The following is a 24,942-nucleotide window of genomic DNA, read 5'->3' as shown; positions in this document are numbered from 1 at the left end:
CAACTTATTACTGTTACCAATGCTAATCAAAAAGCAGATATCTTCACCAAATCACATCCGCTTGATCAATTTCTTATCCTAGTTTCCAAATTCAAGTTAGCCTCTACATTACTATCTTGAGTTTGCGAAGAGAGGTCACCAATATTCTAATAATATTCTAAATTGATGATATTATTCTAATAATATTCCAATAATATTCTAGATTGATTTGATATTAATTTAAAGAATATTAGATATTGATTTGATATAGATTTAGATATTGATTATGTGATTATAGAAATTGATTTAATCATTATTTTTATTTATTGTATTTTTATTTTATAACAATTTACCTTTGTATAAATACGCTTTAAGCCTCGTTATAAAAAACAAATCAATATAATAAAATTTTCTTCATTTTCTCCTTTTTCAATTGGGAAAATTAGTATGCTCAAAAAGACTGCAGTTGTGATGCATGAATTTGTTCAAAGGCGGAGAGCCTAGGTGTGTGCATAAATGCTGGGTGCGGACGCTTGTATTTATGCCAGTATCTGATCATTGAAGCAATACAGTTTGCAGCTCACAGTTTAGGCTTAGGCTTAGCCTTCTTCGACCTTTCAATTTCAACTCTCTCTCTCTTTTCTAAACTTTCGTAAATCTATATGGGAACGCATGCATGCAAGGCAATTCTCAATTAATGTATAAAGCTGAATGCAGCCACTGGTTTTAACATTATGTTGAAACCATCTGCCTTACATCATTTTTCAGGACTTCTTTTTCTACCTGCACGAATGCCATCATGGGCCATGGGGGTCGACATCGTATTCATATGGCACACTTTGTAAACTTTAATTAGGCTCATTTATCTCTCTATATCCTTTTTGTAGCAAGGGACTCAGTGTAGTCAGAATCAAGCATGCATTGTCTTGCTCAAATTTTCGGGATGATAGAGAGAGATATTGGCAGACAAGTAATGTGTTAGGGTAGCTTTCTTGCTTTATATATAAATCTAATCCCAACATTACCTTGTCCGTGCGAGACTGCGATGGTACTGCCATGTTATAGAAAACTAGTCAAAAGAATCCAATTATTGTATCATCATATATAATTCTTGCCTAACAAAACAAATAGTGACATTCTTTGGGCAAATTTATGAGTTCCACTTTTTTTTTTAAGGAAAAAGATATATATATATATATATATATATATGATTTAACCCATGATTTATTTACACATCCTTTCGACATTTTTAATTCATCTAAATTTTGATAGCATCTATAAATGTTTACACACTCATCAAGTTAATTAATATATGTTATAAGTAGGGGTCATGGTCCCTCAAAAAAAATTTTTTTTACTCCATTGTAGAACAGTATCCAACTTCACTAAAAGTAATGCTTGCCCCATTCCCCATTGAAATTACTATATTCGGTCCCATTTTTTCATATTCCTGCCTTCGCTCTTGGCTATAAGGTGATTATATAACATGTTTTAATCATATTATGAATCAAAGATCTCTCTATATATATTCTCTTCATATATAAAATCTATACATGTTGTTAAAATATAAATCAATGTGCTCGCCAATTTAGTATCACCTATCAAAGTAGAATAAATGTTAACAAAAGCAATTTAATAATTTCGCACTATTCTTTCCATAGGCAAACAATTTCCTAACAAATACAAGGGAATTCTATGAATAAAATAATTTTGCTTTTTTTTTTTTTTTTCATTTTCGATTTCTTTACATTATGCAAGATCTTCAAAACTTTATTAGTTCCATGATTTGGGTAAAACATTTAGTACATGTTTACATGAGACATGCTATACATATGATGGATATAACTAATTAAGGAGTAAAAGAAAGGCACACATTGTGTGTGCATGGTGAAAACAAAATGAATAAAAGGACTAATTGTGCATTGGATATGTTAAAGAAAAGATAAATGGTAATAATAATAATATGCTTGGCACTTGCCAGTGAAGAAAAGCAAAATAAATGTTAACTTTTGAGAAAGTTGTGATTTAATGGTGATGTATATATAATTATATTATAATGTTTTGTTATCGATTTCTCTACAATCATCACCTGAAAATCCTTTCTTTGGGGGCAAAAACCTATGCATTTGTCATCGGAGAAGTACTATTATTTCAAAGAATGAAAGTTTCTTATGGAGAAGGGCATGTGTTTTGAATATAACCATTGGTTATCTATGAAAAGTAAAAGGCAACTATTAAAATAATTAGTTTATTGAACTTTATTATAATTCATTAGCTAATTATTACTTTATTATATAGAGAGGAATTAGCCAAGTCAAATTCTTTTAGATAGGACAAAGATTATTTGAATTGGTGGTTTCACCAGAAGGTCCCCGCCAAAAGATTTATTATGAGAAATTAAATGAAGCAAAGCAAAGTTGATCTCATTATAATTAAGCATTACATAAAAGGCTATCGACATGTGTGATTAATTTTCAATTCCTCTACAATTTGATCTTGGACATTGACGACTCTTTTTTCGGTTTAACTGGCTTTAATAATATGTATATAAGCCACATGTCTTGCTAGAAGTGATCGTGAATGAGTCATGCTCATCATCAATGGACTTTTCTTTTTCTTTAATACAAAAAAAAAAAAAAAAAGGGGGACCCAAAAGATTGGATATCTGACGCAGGAAAAATTTTTAGAAGATAAAAAAGGTTATAATATGTGTAAAAATGAAACACCTGATTTCCTTGGAATTTATATCAAATTAGTAGGCATTTTCATCTTTTGATTTTCATCTTCTTAGTGGTGTCAAGACAAATTAATGTGATTTTCATTACTGTACACAATTTGCAATTTCAGCACTAGAATCTTTTTAAGTGTGAATATGTGCTGAATGGCATAAATATCAAACAAAATAAATGGCAAAAAAAAAAAAAGTAAAAAATGTTAAACTCTTCATGTATATTGTCATCCATCTTAAACCAAAGTCTGAAAATGAAAAAAAAAAATTGTGTTTATATATGTAATTATTCTTATGTGGTAGCCTGTATAGATTATCAATTGGGTACATTATGATCCTACCTAACCACTGCTTTGAGATGATTATATTAATTGATCAAAGAAAATGGACTTTGAAATTTAAAAGGGAATGGCTTTGGACCAAATCATTCGGTTTTGGTGATATGAATCATTGAGTACTGAGATTTCACAGTATTATTCAATCAGTCCAGGATGGCTTCGTATCTTATTTAATGTAAGGTCCCATCTTTTATCTGCCAACCGCTGGCATAATAGCCAATTGTCCCAACAATGCTTGACAACATTGAGAAAGGTTTTGAGTTTTGACGGATTAATGGTTTGAATAGGCATTTTGATTAATAAGAATTTAGTTTAAGAAAGACAATCTGAAACCAAACAAGAAAACTTCAAAATCTCAGATTTTGATTGATAAAACCAGTTGACAAAAGGTAGTTTATGGCAGTCGAAGCAACAAGTTTATATGTTGGAACTTGACAGTCTAAACTTGCAAAGATAGGTCAAGAGTGGGTTGTTTGGCATTAAAGCTACACAAGTAGCAGGCAGGGGTATGGTGACGGTGTAGAGAAGTTGTGATTAAATCTGCTACATGTGTATGGACAGGGATAGTTAGAAGTCACTAATTAAACTAAACCAAAGCCAATGCCAATGCCAATGCCAAAAGAAAAGCCCTTTTTATTTAATTTTTTTTCTGGTCAAAATCTCAAAGCTTGCCCTCTAACTCACACGCTCTTTTTCCATTCTTCTGGACACGTGATTTCTCCCAGAGTATTAGTTTAGGACACGTGATTTCTCCCAGAGTATTAGTTTAGTAAATAGAGACCAACATCATGAATGAGCTGGAGGGAGATTCCGTGTGTGGGATTCAAGCTGTATTTGAAAGGCCTACCTCTCTCTTTCTTTCTTTGCCTTGTTTTGAGACCCAAATGCCTATATATACCCTCTTCCACTTGTTTTCCTCACACAACTACTCACTCCTTCACCCCCAACCATTAATACATGGCATTCAATTTCATGTTTTCTTTGTTTGCTTCAATCTTCTTCATTTTTCTCTTCCGTTCTCTCCTTAAATTCCTCAAACCCAATCGCCGGGAACTTCCTCTCCCCCCAGGCACCCTCGGCTGGCCTTACATCGGTGAAACCTTTCAGCTCTATTCCCAAAACCCAAATGTCTTCTTTGCTTCAAAGCAAAAAAGGTCTATACTTAATTCTTGTTCCGAGTACTATTTTCTGTTTACATGTAATGCATATTTACAATGACCGCTCGTTCTGTTTTGGTGTATAATAGGTATGGCTCCATATTCAAGACCCACATACTAGGCTGTCCTTGTGTGATGGTTTCGAGCCCAGAAGCTGCAAAATTCGTGCTCGTGACCAGAGCTCACCTCTTCAAGCCAACATTTCCAGCAAGTAAAGAGAGAATGTTAGGCAAACAAGCCATCTTCTTTAACCAAGGACAGTACCATGCCCAATTGAGGAGGCTTGTTCTCCGTGCCTTCATGCCTGAAGCCATCAAAAGCATCGTGTCTAACATCGAATCCATTGCCAAATTGTCACTCCAGTCAATTGAAGGGAGGTTGATAACCACTTTCCAAGAAATGAAAACAGTAAGCTTTACTTCTCTTTTATTGGTAGTGCAGAAATTTCTCTTTAAAAACAGAGAAAAAGCAGGGGTCCTCTGTTTTTCTTGCCCTGTTTCTGTTTACCCTGTTCCCGTTTTACCTTATTTACAAACTAAAAGTAGGTAATAATTGGTTTAACCTTTGACGAAATAACTTATTTACACTCCTCATTGATATGTTGCTCAAATTTTGCAGTACACATTCAACGTTGCCTTACTATCAATATTTGGAAAGGATGAAGTGCTATACAGAGAAGATCTCAAGAGGTGCTACTACATTCTTGAGAAGGGGTACAACTCGATGCCCATTAACCTTCCTGGTACACTTTTCAACAAATCAATGACATCAAGAAAAGAGCTAGCTCAGATTCTAGCCAAAATCATATCAACCAGAAGGCAAATGAAGCTCGATTGCAATGACTTGCTCGGGTCTTTCATGGGTGACAAAGAAGGCCTCACCGATGAACAAATTGCTGACAACATTATTGGTGTAATCTTTGCTGCTCGTGACACCACCGCTAGCGTACTGACATGGATAATTAAGTACCTCGGAGAAAACCCGAGCGTTCTTCAAGCTGTCACGGTAAGATTATCTCCTCCCCATACACCAAAGACTTATGAATAATTCATAACAGCGATAGCGGTCTTGTAATGCTATATATTGTGGGTTTACAGGACGAACAAGAGGCCATAATGAGTGGTAAAGACCAGGGCGGTGAGGAGCAAACTCTCACTTGGGAAGATACCAAGAAGATGCCAATAACTTCTAGAGTGATTCAGGAGACACTTAGGGTTGCTTCAATTTTATCTTTTACCTTCAGAGAAGCAGTGGAAGATGTTGAATATGAAGGTCAGTTAGCACAAAATCTCCCAAAATATCTTATAATAGTAGTAGCAGTACCTATTTATCAGTTTAGTTTTTTTTTTTTTTTGGTGCTAGTAGTTTGACTTTTTTCCTGCAAAAAATATTGTTCAGGGTATCTTATACCAAAAGGATGGAAAGTTTTACCGCTTTTTAGAAACATTCACCACAGCCCAGAGTTCTTTCCAGATCCTAAAAAGTTCGATCCCTCAAGATTCGAGGTAAATTTTGCAGAAAAATACATTTATACGGTTGACATCATTTGAACTTTGGGATCCCAAGCACTAATGCATACTTTTGCTCAATGATTGAACAGGCTACTCCAAAACCCAACACATTTATGCCATTTGGCAATGGAACCCACTCATGTCCGGGGAATGAGTTAGCCAAGCTGGAAATTATGGTTCTTATCCATCATCTGACCACAAAGTACAGGTACCAATTTGTTAATAGTCTTGCAATTGCAATCTTTCTTTTCAGTTGTGGATTAAAGCCCGTTTCTACAAATAGAAAAAGAAAAAAAAGAGTATCTGCTGACATTTTGGTGGTGGCATTTTGCAGGTGGTCTATAGTGGGTACAAACAGTGGGATTCAGTATGGTCCTTTTGCTCTTCCCCAGAATGGTTTGCCCATCAGACTAATCAAAAAATCATAGTAGCCTCAACTCAACAACTCGCAAAAGAAAGAGCAGGCTTACAAGTTGTTAGATAGGATGAAGCAAAGAAGGTGCAAAGCCAAAAGGCGTTGAGCTTTCTCTCTTTTTGTCCAAAAGAATACCCCAAAAGAAGAAACTTAAGATTAGGAAACCAACCACCTCCAAACGTACAGAAGGGTCTCAGAACTCATCTCATAACACCCAAAAAAAAAAAAAGGGAAAAGAAATTCTGTTTATTCTTTTCCAACTCATAGAAAAGAAGGAAATAAAAATCCAGTAAAATGATCAATGATTTTCACGTCTGTTCATCCTCGAAGGGATTGTTTTTGTAAGTCCGCAAGGCAAAAAAAGAAATAGAAAATAAAATATATCATGTGACTAGTTTTTATTCGGTTGTGATGGAACTCATGAACTTTTTAAACTTGGAAGGATGAATTTGATAGCGTATGTCTTCAACAACTGTTGATGTTTGGTATGAATGAGACAGCTCTTAAAACTACTAAACTAAAACTGTTGTCCAAATGCAAAGGAATTTATTTTTTGAGAATTCAAGAACAATAATCTTGTTAGTAAAGGAGAAATTTGAGGTTCAAAGTGAGATTGCTCTTCTGCCTGCATGCAACATCCTCATTCACAATAATATATTATTCTCAATCCTCAGACAGAAATAAATTCATTTGCTCGAAATGGGTACGAATTTCTAATCATCATCAGAAAACTAAATAATCTCCTTTTGTAAGATCGTGCACAGTATATATTGCTTTCCAGTTGCTTCCACATTTTACTTTCAAACAAATACTGCAATGAGATACATATCTACTACAAATTTCAACATGTTTAGCCTGTTTAAAATTGGAATTTAGTGTTTTAAAAGGTGCTTCTCTTTAACCTTTTTTTTTCTTTTAATCCCTTTCGGAAAAGGACAAAGGAAATTGTGATTATCGTTTTCGTTTAAGAGTAAAACTGCTGATCAAGACTAACAAGTAGGGAATAAAGGAAATGCCACCGTCTAAATAAATTTCAAGAAATCGTAGTGACTTATGACCAATATAAAAAAATGGAAATATATTTTCGAAACTAATGAAAACAAAAAAAAAAAAAATTTACTTTTAACAATTTAAAAATTTTTGTTTTGCAATTTTTATGTAAAATAGATCATAATTTTAAATATGAAAATAAATGACAAATGTTAAAATTTAATCTTCAAATTTAATAGTAATTAAAATTTAAAATTTTAGTCATTAAAACTAAAAATCAACGCTTTAGATTCTTGCTTTGCATATTTTACATTATTTAAAGGGAAGGGTCATTTTCAATGATCGTTATTATTACAAAGAATGGCAACAGCTCCTGCTTTTGACTTGCCATATCTTGAAATTTAAAATCTTAGCCAAAACTTCTGACTTTGGGATCTCCGTTTCTCATAACATAAGCACGTGTCCTTCCCTTGTTACTTGATGTCATCGTCGGGAGATTATATCATATATCCGCACGGAACAATTAAATTAAATTTATGCCCTCTGATTTCCTATTTTCTTATATGAATTAATAGTATCTCTATTTGAATCGTCCAACTTATTCCATCTTAATATCCTATAAATACAACTTAGCCATTCAAGAATGTGATTTGAAAAATCAATGTCTTGTTAATTAAATTACGCAAAAGGCTGAACTAGTTTCAATTTATAAATTTTAAAAATCAATATCATTCAACGTTGCTGATAACTTTCAGAAATGACCTTTGAGAGAAAATCGTCTCAATACAGATTGTCATTAAGTATGATTCATCATGAATGAATCAGTACAAGTCTGACCAAAAAAAAAAAACCCTCAAGTTAACATCGAGTATTAGGTCGTGGGATGAGTTGTTTCATAGATTGAAAAATATTGAGACAATTATCTCTGTCATGTCACCCAATGGCACGATGTACTTTGGAATTGTAAGCCAGCAGCAGCGACAAGATTGAATTTTGGGATCCCTTTCCTCAATATTTGACCCCCTTTAGGCTTTAGCTCCCTATCTCCACAAAAATGGCGGCCAAAAATGATAAAGTAATTAAATGGAATGAGCAAAATTAAAGGTCCCATTCTTTCCAATAGTAAGCTTGAGAGGCAGCGTGGCATTTGTGTCTACCCTATCCAACCAACAGAAGAGCAGAAGGAGCAAGGGCAAGAGAAAAGAAGATGTCATATCAATCCAACTCAGCACATAAATACCATTTTCATTGATTCTTGGTCTTACTATCTAGTCTATGGTATTATGTTATATACTTGTATGTTATAATGGGAGGATATTCAAAAGCTTGTAGATGAGCATCACACTAATAATAATTTTCTAATTTGAATATCAAAGGCAGGTCAAACAGTTATGTAGCCTTATGTTTAAGCTCAGATCAAGGACGTGCCACTGCCAACATTCAACTTCATATTCAGAATAAAATATTTATTACTACTTCATTGATTCCAGATATTTCAAAGTAGTACTCGACACCTTCTATGAAAAATATGACGAATCCAAACCCTCCAGTCTTGTTGACAAGAGTCCTTCAAATTCAAAATATAAAAGCATCTTTCCATGCTCAAACTGTGTAAAACAATCAGCACTTCACTCCATTCTGACAAGAACAACTTACATGCAAACAAACTCAAGGTTTTAATATCTCAGTACAAGTTGGTCTTATTAACCTATCCATGCAGCTAGTCGGTGCAGTGGAAGCTAACATTTTAGCCCATCAATTACAGATCATTAAAGCCAAACATTTTATTTTCCCCTTAACTTAAAATGCCACATCTTAACTGCAAAAGTTGCACTAGGTCAATTGAGATTAGATTTTCCCAAGTTAAATTAGCTATCAAGCACATGGCTTCAAGCCCATACGTCAACAAGTACATTCCTTTGGAAAGGAGACGAAATATTCATAACGTGAAATACACACCTTCTCAACATCTGTCGTGCTCAAGAGTCAAGACTTCTTGTGTCTTATTCTTAAGTAGCTCGATCTGAGCTTGGATGAGACTATTATGTTTTTCAGCCTATAAACAAATTGGAAATAATAAGACGCCATAACTTTCCAATGTTTCTAATCTATCGATTAGAACAAAGCAAAATTAACGAGGGTAGGCCATAACACACAATTTCAGCTAAACTGCAAACCAAGTCTATAACCCCCCAGAACACAGAGTTCTACTTAATCTGAAAACAGTCCACAAACTTTTTGTATGACTAATTTGATGGCTTACCTAGCTCTGTTCATACTTTTAAGTACAAAAATTATAGTGAGAACATGGATATAGACTGAAAAAGAGAAAAAGCTTATAATCGCCAACTAAGGAACTTTAAAATAGAAAAACTTTGAGTTCATTTCTTACCCTTTCCAGGAGGCCCCTTAAGTACTGGATCTCAGCTTTTTTTGCTGTTTAAATATTGTGCACTGCATCCATTACATTAGTCCTGCATTCAAACTCCTCACCAGTTCAAATGAAAGAAGTGCAACCAACATGGTTCCATGTGAATACACAACATGGTATTGGAGTGAAAATAATACAAGAAGGAACAATAATCAAGACAGGCAACATAACTCACTGGTATTAAATGTAAAAAGCGTTTTGTTCTGGTATAAAGCTGAGAGACTCAGCAATCTGAGGTTCTCAGCAGCTTTAGGGATAATCTGAACCATAACTACAGCAGAAAAACAAAAGAACAATCTAACTTGTCTTCATTTATCATCTTTTTTCCTAAACAAATGCTAAAATTTAACATGTTTAGGACCACTTTTTGATCATGGGGTTCATTCCAGTAAAATAAGCAACAGTATCAATGACAATTGTCCGATTGTTTGAAATCTGTCAACACTAACTTGCTTCCCTAGTTCCCATCCAACTGTGGATCCTAATCTAAACAGGAGTTGATGCACTATCAAGAATAATTGCATGAAGTGGCAGCAACAAGACAGGGCTTGTTTTGACAGGCAACAACTGATAGAACTCTGTGGCCTTTGAAGGTTGATAAACAAATGCAGATAGAATTGTTTATGGTTTCTCAATTCTGTCAGCTAATTTACTTGAGCCTTTCCTGACAAGCCTAGTATCCAAGATATTTCCAGTGTATATAATGTCCTTCAGGTTTATAAGCCTTAATTATAATTTGTTCAACAATATTTGAATACTTAGTTCAAGTAGTACATATATAACTTGAAAACAGAAGCTAATATGATTCAAATCTATGACAATTCAATTTGAAACTGCATATATTGAAATAGGATTGAATACAAATGTAACCCAATGTTATCAGTTAACCACCTAACATTCAAACAATCTTAGAAACCAGATGATACCTACTTATCTGAAAACAAAGGGTCAAGACATCGTTCTTCCACTAGTTTCTCCAAAGTATCAAGGGCAGTTCCTACCTATAAAACAAAGAAACTTAAAAATTCAAGGTCACCTGCATAAAAGGAGTATGATAGATGCACACCAATGCAATGCAATAAAATAGTCAGCAAATTGAATTTTATATAGACAATCATGAATACTAAGTGGGGCTGTCCCATTTAGGTCAAGTTTGGGATTTGTTGTGGCCCTATATTTAAAATCATTCTAGCAATTGACTTTTTATATTGAATACTTATGATACCAGAGCCCGATCTTTCTGTCTCCATTTTTTTTAGTCCACAAGATAGTCTTGTTTCTTTTGCAAATAGACAGATGGCAAGATTTATATAAGCTTTGAAGCTTAATAATTCCAAATAAAATGTTTAGGCTAAATTGTTTGGAAAAGAAAAGAAAAGAGAGAGAGAGAGTGAGAGAGAGAGAGAGAGAGAGATAGAAGGGGCGGAGCATTAGAATAAGGGCTCCAAACCTTCAACAACATATTTTAAGTGATGCTATAACCTTTCCTGACTCACTTTAACTAACTACGTTGGTTGCTATCATAGACTTCACATAAGTGCTTTCCCTCCCCCAGATTTTACTTGACATGTACCCATATTCAAAAGATGAAATAAAACCTACATCAGTTGTTTAATAAACTGATATAAATGAAACAACCAGATCGGTAGCTATTATAAAAGGGCATACCTGTGTGTCAAGGCATAAAGACTCAAATTCATCCTGTAACATTGAAGAGGTAAAATTAGAAATAAGGCATTATACAATATAATGCTAAAAGAACTAAGCGGAACAGAAGATAAAATTAACACAATCCTCTTGGCTGCAAAGTTGCTCAACTAGGCACCTCAGGTGGTCATTTAGAGAAAAGTAATGACTCAAGTAAAATTATCCTGAAACTTCCATCAACTTTTATATGAAGATACCTACGTTATATCAACATTCATTCTTTATATTATCATTGTATGCAGTTAACTATTTAATTCCACAATTCAGCAGAGAAAACCGGCCTAATTTCTGTTACTATAAATAATTATTTAAGCAATGCATCAGAGTTGATAGCAGTTCTCATTGCAATGCAAACTGAAGCCTGTATGGGTGAAAGCACTTGGCCAAAAAAACTTGGCAGGAGTGAATGTTTTGCATAACCTAAAGAAAAAAAAGGGGGCAGTTAACTATAACAATAATAAATGTTAGTTAAAAGAGTTAAGAAGGCATGATAAGCAAAGGGTAATGTATAGGTACCTCTATATTCCCATGCAAAGAGGTAATGACCTGAAAGTTTTGCATAGCACCAAGAACAAGTGTTAGTTAAAAGCTTGAACACAAAGGAGACCGACCGCAGCCAAAATGAAGAAAAGACATCTTTCAGATAGTGTTGAAATATATAATTCTAATAGCTTTCCTCTTTTAGATTTATGAGAAGTAGAATACCTTTTTAGTAAGGAGTTTGTCTAAATAATAAGGTAAGCCCAGATAATACTGAAATACAAAATGCATATAAACTATTGACATGGCATTATAAGAATATATATATATAAAGTACCTGAATAAAACGCTGGTGAAGACGTTCTTGCTCGGAACTTGTAAATTTTGGAAATGCTTTGCTAAATTCCTTTATAATTACAATAAAAAACCATTTAAAAGTCGCCACATTGTCATTAAGACAAATTTTAAAATGAAAATTTCTCAAAAAAAAAAAAGAAAAAAACAAAGGTAACTTAACCTGTTTAGGACAGGTAGTGAGAATAAAGCGAACAGCGAGGTTGAAAGACTTTTTCAAATCGGATTGCCTCCTTCCTGTCATCGAAGGAGCCCCATCGTCACTTCTGCTACCCATCTTCTTCTTCTTCTTGGATACAATATAAGCAACCAAACACAAACCAAAATTGAAGAGTAAAGGGCACGCTTTCTAGTTCCCAGCCAATTCAATGTTCAAATTTTGGAATTTCCTCCGCATTGGCCACGAGAAAGAGAGACAGCCCCCAGTGTTACTGTGTTAGTGAGAGAGAGATCTAGTACCCGCTATCCTTTCTCTATAAATATCTGACATTTCAAATCGAGGAGGGTTTAAAAACTTTTTATTTGCTTTTCAGTTTTATTACGAAGATTAAAAAAAAAAGGCATCAAGCTTTTTTTAAACTACTAGTATAATACTAGTATTAGTTTTTTTTTTTAATATATTGATTTAATCGTACCAAAATTTTTTTTGTATTAAGGCTAAATCAATTTAAAAAAAAAAAAAAAAAACAAATTGTTGCAAATGAGAACATGACTTTTTTATAAAAAAAACAAAAAACAAAACTTACGTGGAAATATTATTGATATTATTATTTAAAGAGTGGAGATTTAAATTTAAAAGCGGTTACCTATGTCAATGAATCAGCATGTGCACAAAGGAATATTCTTTTGACTGGCCAAACAAAAATATACTTTTTCAGCCTCGTCTTTGCCTTTCCCAAGCATTAACCAATCAGAGTATGGAATCAAAATTCTTGAGATGCCAAACAAAAGGACATATTTAAGTCTTCCCAAAAAAAAAAAAATTATGTAACATCCAAAAGAAGAACGGAGACCATTTATTATAGTACTATTTATACAGCATTATTATAACAACAAGAGACTCAACAGCATACAGTGAAAAAGCGGGCAAGCGCGCTTGGCAAACCCTCCGTCTTTGGGCATGAGGCAATTGGAAGTTGGAACAGCCACGAAAAGCTCCCCAGGCAAAACACTCAACAAAACACCCGTGTTGTGCTATTTCCTATGAAAACAACAACAACAACAACAAAAAAAACCAAAAAACTCTACTCTCCAACAACTTCAGACCCATATCTGGATTTTAAATCCCATTCCAGGTGGCTGGATCAAATTTCTACCAGTATCTCTGCATGTCTGCTCATAATAGCTTATAGCTCCTATGATTCACCAATCAACTGTCCAGCTGTATGAAAAACCACACTGAAATTTGATAGCCGTAAATACTTCAAATATACTTCAGCCAAGTAGATCTTTAAACAAGTTTGGATTCTGACTTGCCGGAGTCACACCCATCTGCCTAACCAGTGCATCCTTTTCCAAGGAATCTTTAGGGTTGGGGCCCTTACTACGTGGCATTGATTGCCTCGTTGTGGTGCCACCAGGCATGTTTGTCATTGAAGGATTTAACACGCCAGATAAAAGATCACCGTCTGCAGGTGTCTCTGAATACAATGCCATTATATCAGGTGACTTGGCAGCAGCAGTCAAACCATGATTTACAGCTGAAGCAACCTGAGTTGTGTCAACAAGGCCCTCTAATTGTTTAAATGGATCTACGGAAGGAACAGTACTTGTGACAGTTGGTTCCCCCAAATCAAGCAAGTCCAGAGGTTGTTGAACAGGAGGTGTCTTTTCTGATGCAACTTCCATACTAGACTTTGGCACATGAGACTTCTCCACCATGTGGCTGCTTGACTTAGAAATCTTATGACCAGTAGCTGCCCTCTTTTCTGTTTTTGATGAACCTCCAAACAGTGAAGCAGCAAGTTTCTTCTTTTCTGGAGAAATTTCAACCTGTGGTTTCCTTGAATCATAAGTTTCACGTGTTCTTGAATTTGCAGTGCTTGCCCCATCAACTTGTGTGATCCCATTAACTGTTTTCTGTGAAATAGTAGAATTTGAGGTAGATGTTGCAGGAGAAAATGTTGGTCTACCCCACTTCATTTGGACTCCATCTAGTCGTAGCTTGAGCTCTGAAGGTCCTGCATCTGATGATACAGAAGGCACAGTAGTCTGGTAGCTCTCCCTAGGATACATTTTCTCGGGCACCGGAACAAGTTCAGTTGAAGCAAGTGATGCTGGAGGAATCTTAGACTGCACTATCGGCTTTGGAAGCTCATACGCCTCAAACCTGAGACCATGTGATGAAGCTTCATGGTGATCTTGGCTCCTAAAATTGCTGATATTTAACATTCCAGAGCGTTCACTCTCAGGAATATAGGGCTGAGCGCCTTTTTCTATTGACTCTTGGATATAACCATTAAGGAATGAAAGCCCTTTATCAACCTGCAAGGAGACTCTTGCATGAAAATATATATAAATTAGAAAACAATGTTCCACCATGATGCGGTTGACAGAACACACAAGGAATTAAAAAGAAAAATAGCCATCATAAGCATGCTAATTATAGTTTAATGCAAAATGATCTTAACCTACAAATGGACCCTGGCTTTTGTAGAAAGCTAAGGTTTAAACATCGATCAATTAACCTAGCACAGGTATATGTTATAATCTTGTGAAGCTCCCAAAAAAATTTCAACAGAACATATACAGATCAATTGATTTATGTCATAAAGTTAATTCAACGAACTCCCAAATCAAGGAAAATTAATATTAAGTAATTTCTGTCACAAAAGAGTCAATTTTCAAAATGGGAGTAAATTTTAAGCCAACCTACTTGTAAAAACATTATCTCACTCATAGAAGAGCCAACACAATAGCAGTGCAATTTCAGTAATGAATAACTATTGGGATTGTTCAACAAGAAATATCCATGCGGTAGCAGACAACAAATACATGAGGCAACAGTATTAATCTTTCTTTATAACAAAATTTACAATTAAAGCAAGTACCACTATATATTCGAGAAGCAAGGAGAATAATGTTTAATTGTAAACTAAAGAAGTGAAGACATTAGAGCACTCTAAATGACAACTTCAAGCAATGCACTTACCACCAGAGTGGAACGGACCAGTTTAAGTCCTAGATGCTTTATCAGACTGAATATTAGGCCATGGAAGCTTCAATATATGTAACTAAACAAACAGGAAGGGCAGCAGTTTCATAAACATAAGACTTTCAGAGAATTTGGAACACAGACTAGAAAGACACAGAAGTTAAAACAAGACACTATAAGGAAATTGAAGTAGGAGATATCAGAGGTGTCACATAAAATGAGAACCTGTACATCAAAACCAAATTAAACAAAAAGAATGCAATTAAAAAACACCTCAATATTGGCCAAAAAGAAAAAGCACCTCAATGTCTTCACAACTTGCATCTGATGGCATAATACACGCAACAGCATGAGCATCAAGGCCAATCACTGCTTGCAGTTCATAGGCACGTTGCTGCAAATCTGTTGAGTGAGAAGCCAATAATTCTTCCATTAAAGATTGACACTGCATCAAGAGAGGAAACAGCAATCAGTCCACAAATTCTGTTAGACTTACAAGAGCTTAATATAATTACTCATGCAAGCACTATATATTCAGGCATTTATAACAAGGCCTTTCATCAAAGTGAATCTAGCTTTTATTGGAGCTAGTAAGCATTAAAAATAAATTCCCATCCCAAAATTTATCATGTGCCTTCCATCAAAGTGAATCTAGCTTTTACTGGAGCTAGTAAGCATTAAAATGAAATTCCCATCCCAAAATTAATTATGTCACCGACAGATCTATCACTATCCAGTTACAAGAAATTTGCAGCGATCTCCACCCTACCAGCACCCAGCACAATTGGCATCACCAACTGCAAAAATGCACCTTGTAATTCTTATTCCTGAATACCAAAGCATCAAAAGCTTATTCCTGCACATATTGTTCTCACTCCCTAGCCCAACCTGGTGCCAGCTTACCCATTACCCTACCATCCTTAATTTTGACCACTTGAGGAATCTCCAATGCAGATCTTATTCGTATATTTCCATAAAATAAAAACTGTTACTTTGAGAACCATAACTCTTTTTCACACCCATCATTATCTCACCATCACAACAACCTATTAAATGGTAGCTTAATTATAACTTCCATGTCCTTTCTATTCAAATATAACCCAGAGATAGAAATTAGAAATTTAAACAATAGAATCTCTTCTAAAAACTACAGTTGCTGCTACGAGAAAGATATCATTGTTATCGAACTGAAGTTCACATTCAATTCAATGAGAAAATGAAAACACAAACAACCAATCTGAAACTCAACCTCAAGCCTGAGTTATTTTCACCATTGCCAAATCATATGAAAAGAGACTAAGAGGTGTCTTATTTTCATACGGTAACTAGGGTCGAACTTTCCTTAATTTCAGTTATTTGCTTATTCCAAGTTATTTTACTGTGAAGAAAACGATTTCCAAGCAGCCTATGCATAAAGAAGTCTATTTTACTTCATTGGATACACTTCAACATGCTAAGACAACTTTAAGTTCACCTTATGGGTTTGCTACATGTAATTACCTAGGAACTATAGCTACGAGGTCTAGATTTCATGTTTCCTTCTTTCTATCTTTTTGCTTCTCAAGATAACATCAATGACTTGATTAACCATACCAAACTCTAGCATCCCTACTTTCAAATCTCTAATACCTCCAAACAATCAGACTCCTAATTTGTTTAAAAGCCATTGCAAGGTAATGTTGAGAGGATTACAGTACTTAAATTTTCTGTTTTTGGGCAACCAAACAACCAAAAGCAAGCCTTCTTCATAATAAAAAACTATAATCTTATTACTAACTTACAAATCCTAACCCCCAATTCCAGTATGTGAAAATAGTGCAAAAGCCTAAGATCTAGTTTCAAAGCATGTTGTTCAGCATCAGTCAGATACATGAAAAGCAAACACAGCTAGTTTAAATTATTTTCAGAATGTTGCGCTAAAAACATGCAACCTAACAAAAAAATTACCAAGGGATGCAAATACTCAACCACATCAACAACAGAAATGAGCATGCATTTGCATATAACAAATTTGTCCTCAAGTGTTTGGAAGCGAACCTCAGGCAGCATATCTACTTTCCTCCCAGCTGCTATTTCAAATGTATGTATTTTCATGAGAGCTGTAACTGCATATGCCTTAAAAAATAAGTGAAACATTATCACATTTTTGGATATTGAATGGACAATATAATATTATAAAAATTAAAAATGGTATTTTCAGATAACTACGAGAATAGTCAACATACAATCATGTTGTTTAACTGCATCAAGAAGTGGAAAAAACTTGTTTAAGATTCATTAGTTCATATTAGTTGATACCTTAACAGTCTCATCATTAGAATATGCCTCTGCCACATCACATAACTTCCCAATAATGTAGGAAGCAGAAAACTTTCCATCAGTGGTTCCATATTCTCCCAAGACCCAACAAATTACCTGAAATCAGAACTCACAATTAAGTTAATAATAAAAAATTTAGTACTGCCCACATACAAGGAACAAATGATAGAAAGGATAAAGGAGAACATACTTGAAGAAAAACAGATGGCAACTTTGGTTCACCAAGAATGCACAAGTATGACTCCACCTGTCCCAGAAAGTAATCATTCCAATTTAACATAAAGAAAAAGGAACAAAAAAAGATTAAAGCTAGAATACAGATGAACTCAGAAGGGTGAAAAAGTCGCTTTTGGCTGATAGATGTTAAAACATAAACAAAAAACCCTGACGAATTAATTAAGTTACAACACATACAACCTTCATTCAACAATCAGATAAAGAATAATGGATATGTATTATACGGAGTACTATATTTCTGACTTCAGCCCCTTTCTGCAGCATAATTTACATGTGAGACTGTAAATGCATCATAAGACATTACAATTTGAATTTGCAATGAAATTCCAAAAAATATGTCCAGGTATCTAATATTTGCAAAAGATTTCCACCTCCAGACATAGCTTTCAGTTGAAGCCCTCTGATCAAATTCAACCCACTTGATGCATCCATTTGTCAAGATCTAGACTTTAAGCTCCAGTATTTTTCTATAGTACTATCAAAGCCTTTATGAGGTAAAACTATTTTCATAACATGATGTTCCAATTGATTGTTAAATCCCCCATATACTCATAGGTTCTTAAAACTTATTGGCATGGCATGCCCATAAAAACTAGACCTGTTACTCAAGCTTGTGCTATATCTTAGAGGTTTCAGTTACACATTCAACATTTTCATTTCAGCTAGTCTTATTTTGCACAGTATAAAATTAATTGATTGTCTTGGCTACACTTGACTTTAAAATTTATTGAAGTAAGTGCATTAATTTTCATTTGTTAAAAACTGACTGCAGGTATCAATAAGAAATTCAATTCATTTCATTAACAAAATAGAAAAAGCACAAGGTATAAAAAAATCCAAGGTTTCAAGCTTTCAGGAGTGGTTTTTTTTTTTTTTTTTTTGTTTTCAGACTCAAATTGAAACATCATTAATTAAATACATAGATAAAGAAGAACAAACCAGATACAACATGTTAAATATTTAGTTAATTCATATGATGCATGAATTTGACATACACCAAAAGACAATGGGCTGCACGCGTGCATACAAAAGCAGTCTTCAAAATAAGTAAATAACTTACAGCAGATGATCTCAGTTGACTATCTGCAGTATCATCATCCTCTCCAAATCCCTCCGCAATCAACCGCATCAAATTATGTGCTACCTTAATATTCACCAGATCTCCCGCATGCTCAAAAACTTTGTTCATGGTCTGCGGGGTAAAATTATCAGGAATGGTTGCATTCTAAGCTAAGAAACTAAATTGGTCAATGGAAGGCAAATTATTACCTGGATGAACCAACGATTGCTCGGTGCAAATTGCTCAGCAAGTTCAACACATCGAGATGCTATTTCAGTTTTATAATGATTATCATTAATGCTAATCATATAATCAATCATACGATCAACAATAACCTCCACATTTGTAGACTTGGTCATTTTGTACAGTAGTTCAAATGTTTTTCTCTTCAGAGTGTCATCTGGGTCCTGTGTCATGCACTCATGTTAAATAATTGTAATGGCAAAATAATGGTTGCATGGCAGATAGCAAAATGAAGAGGCAAAATCATTCACTAAGTATTTAGCAGCCAAACCAAAACCACAAGCACAGATAGACGCTTAAGGAATTAACACCGATAAATCATTCTGCTACAACATACATAAGTACATCATTCACATTAAAGCATGGATAGAAAGGGCATTTTGAACTATAAAATCAATATTCAACCACAAACAAGGAGTGTTACATGCTCTAAAACAAGACTCATAGGTTACTCAAGTCCAGCGAACTGCCTTTGGCCAAATGAAAATCACTGAGATACCCGCACTTAAGTAAGATGAAACGAAAATAAAATTGACAAATTTTGTTCGGCAAACAAACATATAATTAAGGCTCAATCGTATCAGACCTAGACCATCGGAGGTCTCACAAATCCACTATCAAATTATTAAAGGCTATTCAGGAAAACCTAACACAGATTATTAGGATTCAAAACAGCTTCTTTTCTCACATGCTTCCCTGTTGGTCAACATTTTATGACACTAGAAGACAGATGGATTAGAATTTTCAAAGAGCATTCTACTCACTTTCCTCTAAATCTCATCTAGCAATCTTCAATGCTCCTGCTTCTACCCTTTTACCCATTTAAAAGAACCAAATAAGTGTTAAAACAGACCATATAGGGCAAGCCATATGAAAATAGATACATAGCTCCAAGCCTCCACAACTTACATCATATTAAAATATCCTGAAGTTTGTTCATAGATAACATAATCAAATAAAAAAGTGAAATGAACACTAGAAACTTCTCACCTCTAAGCAATCAATCACAGCCAATTGATGTTGCTCAGCAATCTCAGGACTTATCTTTATCAATCGGCCAAGAGCATCAACGCCCATGTACTTTAGGTTATGACTGTCACTCTGCCAACAAGAAAAAAGAGCTGGCATGATCCACTAAAGTTGCAAAACAAAATTCATAATGCTCCTCGACAATAACTCTCTGAATTCCACAAAGTAGGCAATAGCTACATGAGATATACCTTTAAAAATCTTGATATAACATCTGCCGCAGACTCTAATAACTTGGGATTTGGATATATAGAGGAAACACAGCATATGCACTCATAAAGTATAGCATTTCCTATATTACTTGATGAATCACATTTTCTGAATATGTCTCCCACTACAGTATACATTTTTGCACTTGATTGCTTGTCGCCACTTCCAAGCAATGCCAGAATTTTCAGCAATTTGATCTGCACAATGCAACTATGACTGTCATATGACCTACATTTTCAATTGAAAAATTAATTCACTGGGTGCTTAAGTAACCTAAAAATAAGCATTACCTGAATAAAAGGAGCTGGCATCTGATGGTAATCATAAGCCTTTGGTACTCTGCGTTCAACCACTTGTTTAAGAATGCTTACAAAGCTAATGACCAAATCTTTGTAAGAATTAACATCTCTTGTTACAAGATCAAAAAGCGGACAAAGGGTTGCACCCATAACTCCGGGATCATTATCACAAAGCCTCTGAAACAAAGGAAGCCACATTATAAGTAGATAAATGATACAGTGAATGTTCCTCAAGAAAAGTATATGGAGAAACATCAAATATCAAATATATCAAGATTAAATTGTCATTTTCGAATGAGTATTTCAACTTCTCAAGGCATATATTTTAAAATGGAAACCTTCATAAAAGTGGAAATAGTAATAAAACATATCAAGAACTTGCAGGATACCATTCTTTTAAATACATTTCACTCTATTTCCCCTTTTTTTTCCTTCCTTTAATAGAGGTCATTCTGCAATAGTTGGTATTTGAGAATTTGTGGTTTTAGTTTTGAACCATGGGTGAGTTATCGAACAACAGGTTAGCAGTTGGTTAATGAGCTTGAAATTCCTCTTATTTATTGATAAATTTGAAATCATTACATAAGACACGCCTAGTCATGCTAGTTTGTATGCAACTACTGCAAAATGATCATTCGAAAAACTAACCCAAAAATGAAGAAGAAAAGCAGCAAAATTGCCATCTGTAGTATTCATATCTACACATCACTCACATACATGCACAGAAACAAGATGCTATTTGGATTTCATAAAGGCTATAGGGTGAATACACAGAGACATAGTTGCATTGCAAGCTGATTATATCAAAGTGCATCAATGATAAAATTATATTAAAACCTATAAATAAATAGTAAAAGCAAAATGGGGAAGACATACCTTGCGAAAATTGGAGACAAGATGAGAGACAGAAGAGGGGGATTTCTGATAAAAGCGATGGAGAGCCATGATGGCCTTCTTCCGTACAGCCTCCTTAGGATGGGCAAGCAACTCCACGACCTGCGGCAATACGGCAGGAATTGTCTCCTCATTGATCAACTTAGAAACGGCATTTAAGGCGGCGCAGACCACCAAGAAATTGTCAGACTTCAAATCCTTCTGAATGGTGTTGACAATCAAAATGATCAAATCATGATCTTCATTCAAGAAGAGCGTAACAGCCAAGTAACCAGTTCGTTTGACGAGAAGACTATCATCGTGAGTCATCTTAACGGCGTGAATGTAACCGAAGGAAGCATCGTGACCGAGCATCTCCACGTAAACCAATCTGATGATGTACTCTTTCATCTTGCGTTTGGGGATGTCGGGCTCCGATATGCGGCGTTTGAGAGTCTCGATCTCGTTGAGAACAATTCGGTCTTCCTCGGCCTTGGATCGAGCCTCGCCGATGGACTTCACCAGATCCAGAAACTCTTTGGACTGATAGAATCCGCCTTGGGAGCCCATAGCGAGCTCCCTACCAATCGTCTTTAATTGCTCCAGCCTGAATACTTTGTGCGTCTATCAATTTTCCCTTTGGTGTCGAAGAATAGATCTGACAGTGAATAATCAGATAGTATTCAGAAATGTTTCTCTTGTGTTTACATAGTAGAGATTTTTTTTTCTCTCGGCCAAGAAGAGAGAGAGAGTAAAAACCAAAACGTGGTTGAAAGTGAAACGAGGGCACTGCCTGCAAGTAACCGGCGCATCCTATATTACGCATAATTCTTTTTGTTTTAATATTATAATTATTCAATTATAATAAAAAATATATAAAAATTTATCAATTATATATATAAAATTTACATAAAATTTTTATAAATTTAACGTATTTTACATTTTAATTAATTAATTATATTATAATTATTGTAAGTAAAATGCTCACGAGATATTTCCACGATCGAAACTTTAGAGTCGATTTTTATATTATTAGAATTTCATAGATTTTATAGCTGTATAAACCAAGGGGAGTGAAACTGTGAAATTATATTAGTTACTATAAATTGATAAGCAGATGATAAGTAGGGTGGGCAACTTAATCTATACTCAACGGGTATTGATTTGATCCAATTTTATAGGATCGATTTTTTTTTTTTTAAATCAAATTTCGAATTAAGTTGAGTAACGTTAAAGAAAGGTCGAGTTCAGGTTTTAGACAAATCTGATCCAACTCGATATTATATATAAAATAAAATTTAAATTAATTTTTTATTTATATATTTTTATATAATTATATATTTAAATATTTATATTTAAAAAATAATATTTTATTAATTTCGGATCTGATCAGGTACGATTTATATAATATCGGGTCGATTTGGGTTCAGATATTAAAAAAATAAAAAAAATCGAGTTCAAGTGTGACAGGTGTAAAATCAGGTTGAGTTCGGGGCGAGTAAAAACGCGTCCTGACCCGATCCGTTGCCATCGCTAATGATAAGTGATACGGGCCAAAATCTTGATGACTAAATATTGAATAGGGTCAAAGCTCAAAATGCTAAATGTCTCAGATCATGCATTCCTTATATTAAAATTATGTATATGTATAATATCAGTACTATTTATAATTGAGGTTAACCTTTTGTGAATCAATTTTCTCATGTATCACTTCAATATCTATCATTCAAGCTACCTGCTTATAAGTCTTTTCCGATTCATCCCTGTAAGATCATACATTCTTAAAGAAAGAATCTAATTCCCCTCAACTCATCAACTCATGATTCTTAAAGTAATCCTTAGCATCTGTCTCTATCTGTAGTCATTAAGATCCCAAGTATCGATTCGTCTGACTTAAGGGCACACAACTTTGGTTATCATAATATTATCATGATCTGATATGGTGATAACCCGACACTATGTCTACTCAGATCATCCGCAAGCTGTCATGCCTAGATTCTAAATGCACAACACAAATGTTGATCAGTAGCCAGCCCGAAGTCACACTAGGCTTGTCTCGTCTTAAGAAACTCATATCCCAAAGTCTCAACCCTTAACCTCATTCTAAATTGCTTGCACTCATGATGAACACTCGACATCATACCCATCCCGCCTTAAGGACTTGGGTGTGTTACTTCAACCACAACACACCTCTACCAATTGACTACAAAGGTTTAGTAACATGCCTACCTATTAGCCCACTCATCCATTAAGCTCGATGGTGTCTTTATACAAATATCATCTCATGATCCTTTTGTCTAAAGAAAAGGAAACCAAAGGTCCTAGCAAATATTATTGTCTAACCCCATGTTCAACGTAAAGGCACCATATGAGGTCCACCGAACCCAATTGTCTTCGAAAATAGATATCGTGTCACACTCGCGATCCTACGATATCTATCTACCCAAACATAATTTGTGCATATGAGTAGTTCACTTCTAACTAATCAAGTCTCCGCCTGCCCGTTAGCCAATAACAATCATCCCTTTACAAAAAGCATAAAAGATTTTATAGCTATACTACCAAAAATCGTAAGACTTTATGAAATACGAATACATTTTTTTCCAACCATCTCAAAGCCTTTTTTCACCTTACTCAAGCCTAATGACTTTCATCTTAATCATCATAATTTCAGTATTCCACTCGAAGGTGTTTGCGCACGACTTTGATCGACAACACTTGGCTGACTATCCGACTTTAAAGTGCCCCCCATTGGCTTGCACTTGTCTGCGCATATTATCAACAACATGGTCCCAGGCTTACACTACCGGTGCACAACTTCAAGACCACTGTCCTGATCACAAAATCTTGTCTGCTACTCAACTTAAGATCAGTCATGACAAGTTCGAGGTACACCAATACCTGACCATGACACTGAGCCTGAAAGCTGGCTGTGATGAAATTGGAGTGTGCCAGAAGGCTCTCACATCGGCACAACAACTATTTACTTTCCTTCCTCCCTTCGCCAGTAGCTTTAACTTTTTATTTTTAATATAGCACTACATAATCAGTATTTTTATGGATTAATAATGTTTTTAAAAATAAATATTTCATTTTATGCATACATAAAGTAATAGTATTTATGATTTCTATATTTTATTTTTAAGTTAAATATACAAAAAATAAAAAAATAAAAACAACATTCAAATTATATTTAGGAATAATTCAAATAAACCTCAAAGTTTAGTGCCACAATATATATATATATATATATATATATATAGAAAATTAGACACTAAAAGAGAACTTACGAATTTATAGATTTATATCTATATATATAGATCTATATTTTGTAAAGTAGAAGTTAAAACAACTAGTTGATATTAGAAAACAATAAATCAGGACCAATTGGTGTAGTCTTTGTAAAAAAAAATATAATGCTAAAGTAT

General features: G+C 34.5%; 2 protein-coding genes and 1 pseudogene across 3 annotated transcripts; 1 reads left to right on the top strand and 2 right to left on the bottom strand.

Annotated features, from left to right (window-relative positions):
- The first annotated feature begins 3,915 nt into the window (after positions 1-3,915).
- On the top strand, positions 3,916-6,529 carry LOC111290894 (abscisic acid 8'-hydroxylase CYP707A2-like). Its single transcript, XM_022882400.2, has 7 exons — positions 3,916-4,199; positions 4,292-4,610; positions 4,821-5,207; positions 5,300-5,474; positions 5,601-5,707; positions 5,803-5,921; positions 6,048-6,529. Exons 1-7 carry the CDS (start codon positions 4,003-4,005, stop codon positions 6,139-6,141), a joined length of 1,398 nt encoding a protein of 465 aa, XP_022738135.1. The 5' UTR covers positions 3,916-4,002; the 3' UTR covers positions 6,142-6,529.
- Positions 6,530-7,800: 1,271 nt separating this feature from the next.
- LOC149515946 (uncharacterized) lies at positions 7,801-12,586 on the bottom strand (annotated as a pseudogene). Its single transcript, XR_016346082.1, has 7 exons — positions 12,254-12,586; positions 12,074-12,142; positions 11,773-11,802; positions 11,218-11,250; positions 10,480-10,550; positions 9,511-9,592; positions 7,801-9,174 (listed from the first exon to the last, which is right to left on the bottom strand). The product of XR_016346082.1 is annotated as an uncharacterized LOC149515946 (transcript).
- A 442-nt stretch (positions 12,587-13,028) lies between these two features.
- LOC111289325 (AP-4 complex subunit epsilon-like) lies at positions 13,029-22,302 on the bottom strand. Its single transcript, XM_022880284.2, has 11 exons — positions 21,518-22,302; positions 20,633-20,818; positions 20,324-20,539; positions 20,094-20,204; positions 19,070-19,267; positions 18,861-18,992; positions 17,754-17,810; positions 17,543-17,659; positions 17,282-17,359; positions 15,546-15,689; positions 13,029-14,574 (listed from the first exon to the last, which is right to left on the bottom strand). The coding sequence occupies exons 1-11, from the start codon at positions 22,082-22,084 to the stop codon at positions 13,525-13,527; spliced, it is 2,856 nt and encodes a 951-aa protein (XP_022736019.2). The 5' UTR covers positions 22,085-22,302; the 3' UTR covers positions 13,029-13,524.
- Between the last annotated feature and the right edge of the window lie 2,640 nt (positions 22,303-24,942).

This window comes from Durio zibethinus, chromosome 11, assembly GCF_047325235.1.
Source record: "Durio zibethinus cultivar Kanyao isolate XHJ-2024 chromosome 11, ASM4732523v1, whole genome shotgun sequence".
In the NCBI taxonomy this organism is placed as follows: domain Eukaryota; kingdom Viridiplantae; phylum Streptophyta; class Magnoliopsida; order Malvales; family Malvaceae; genus Durio; species Durio zibethinus.
Note: the sequence above shows the minus strand (reverse complement) of the source record. Positions and strands in the feature narration are given on the sequence as shown.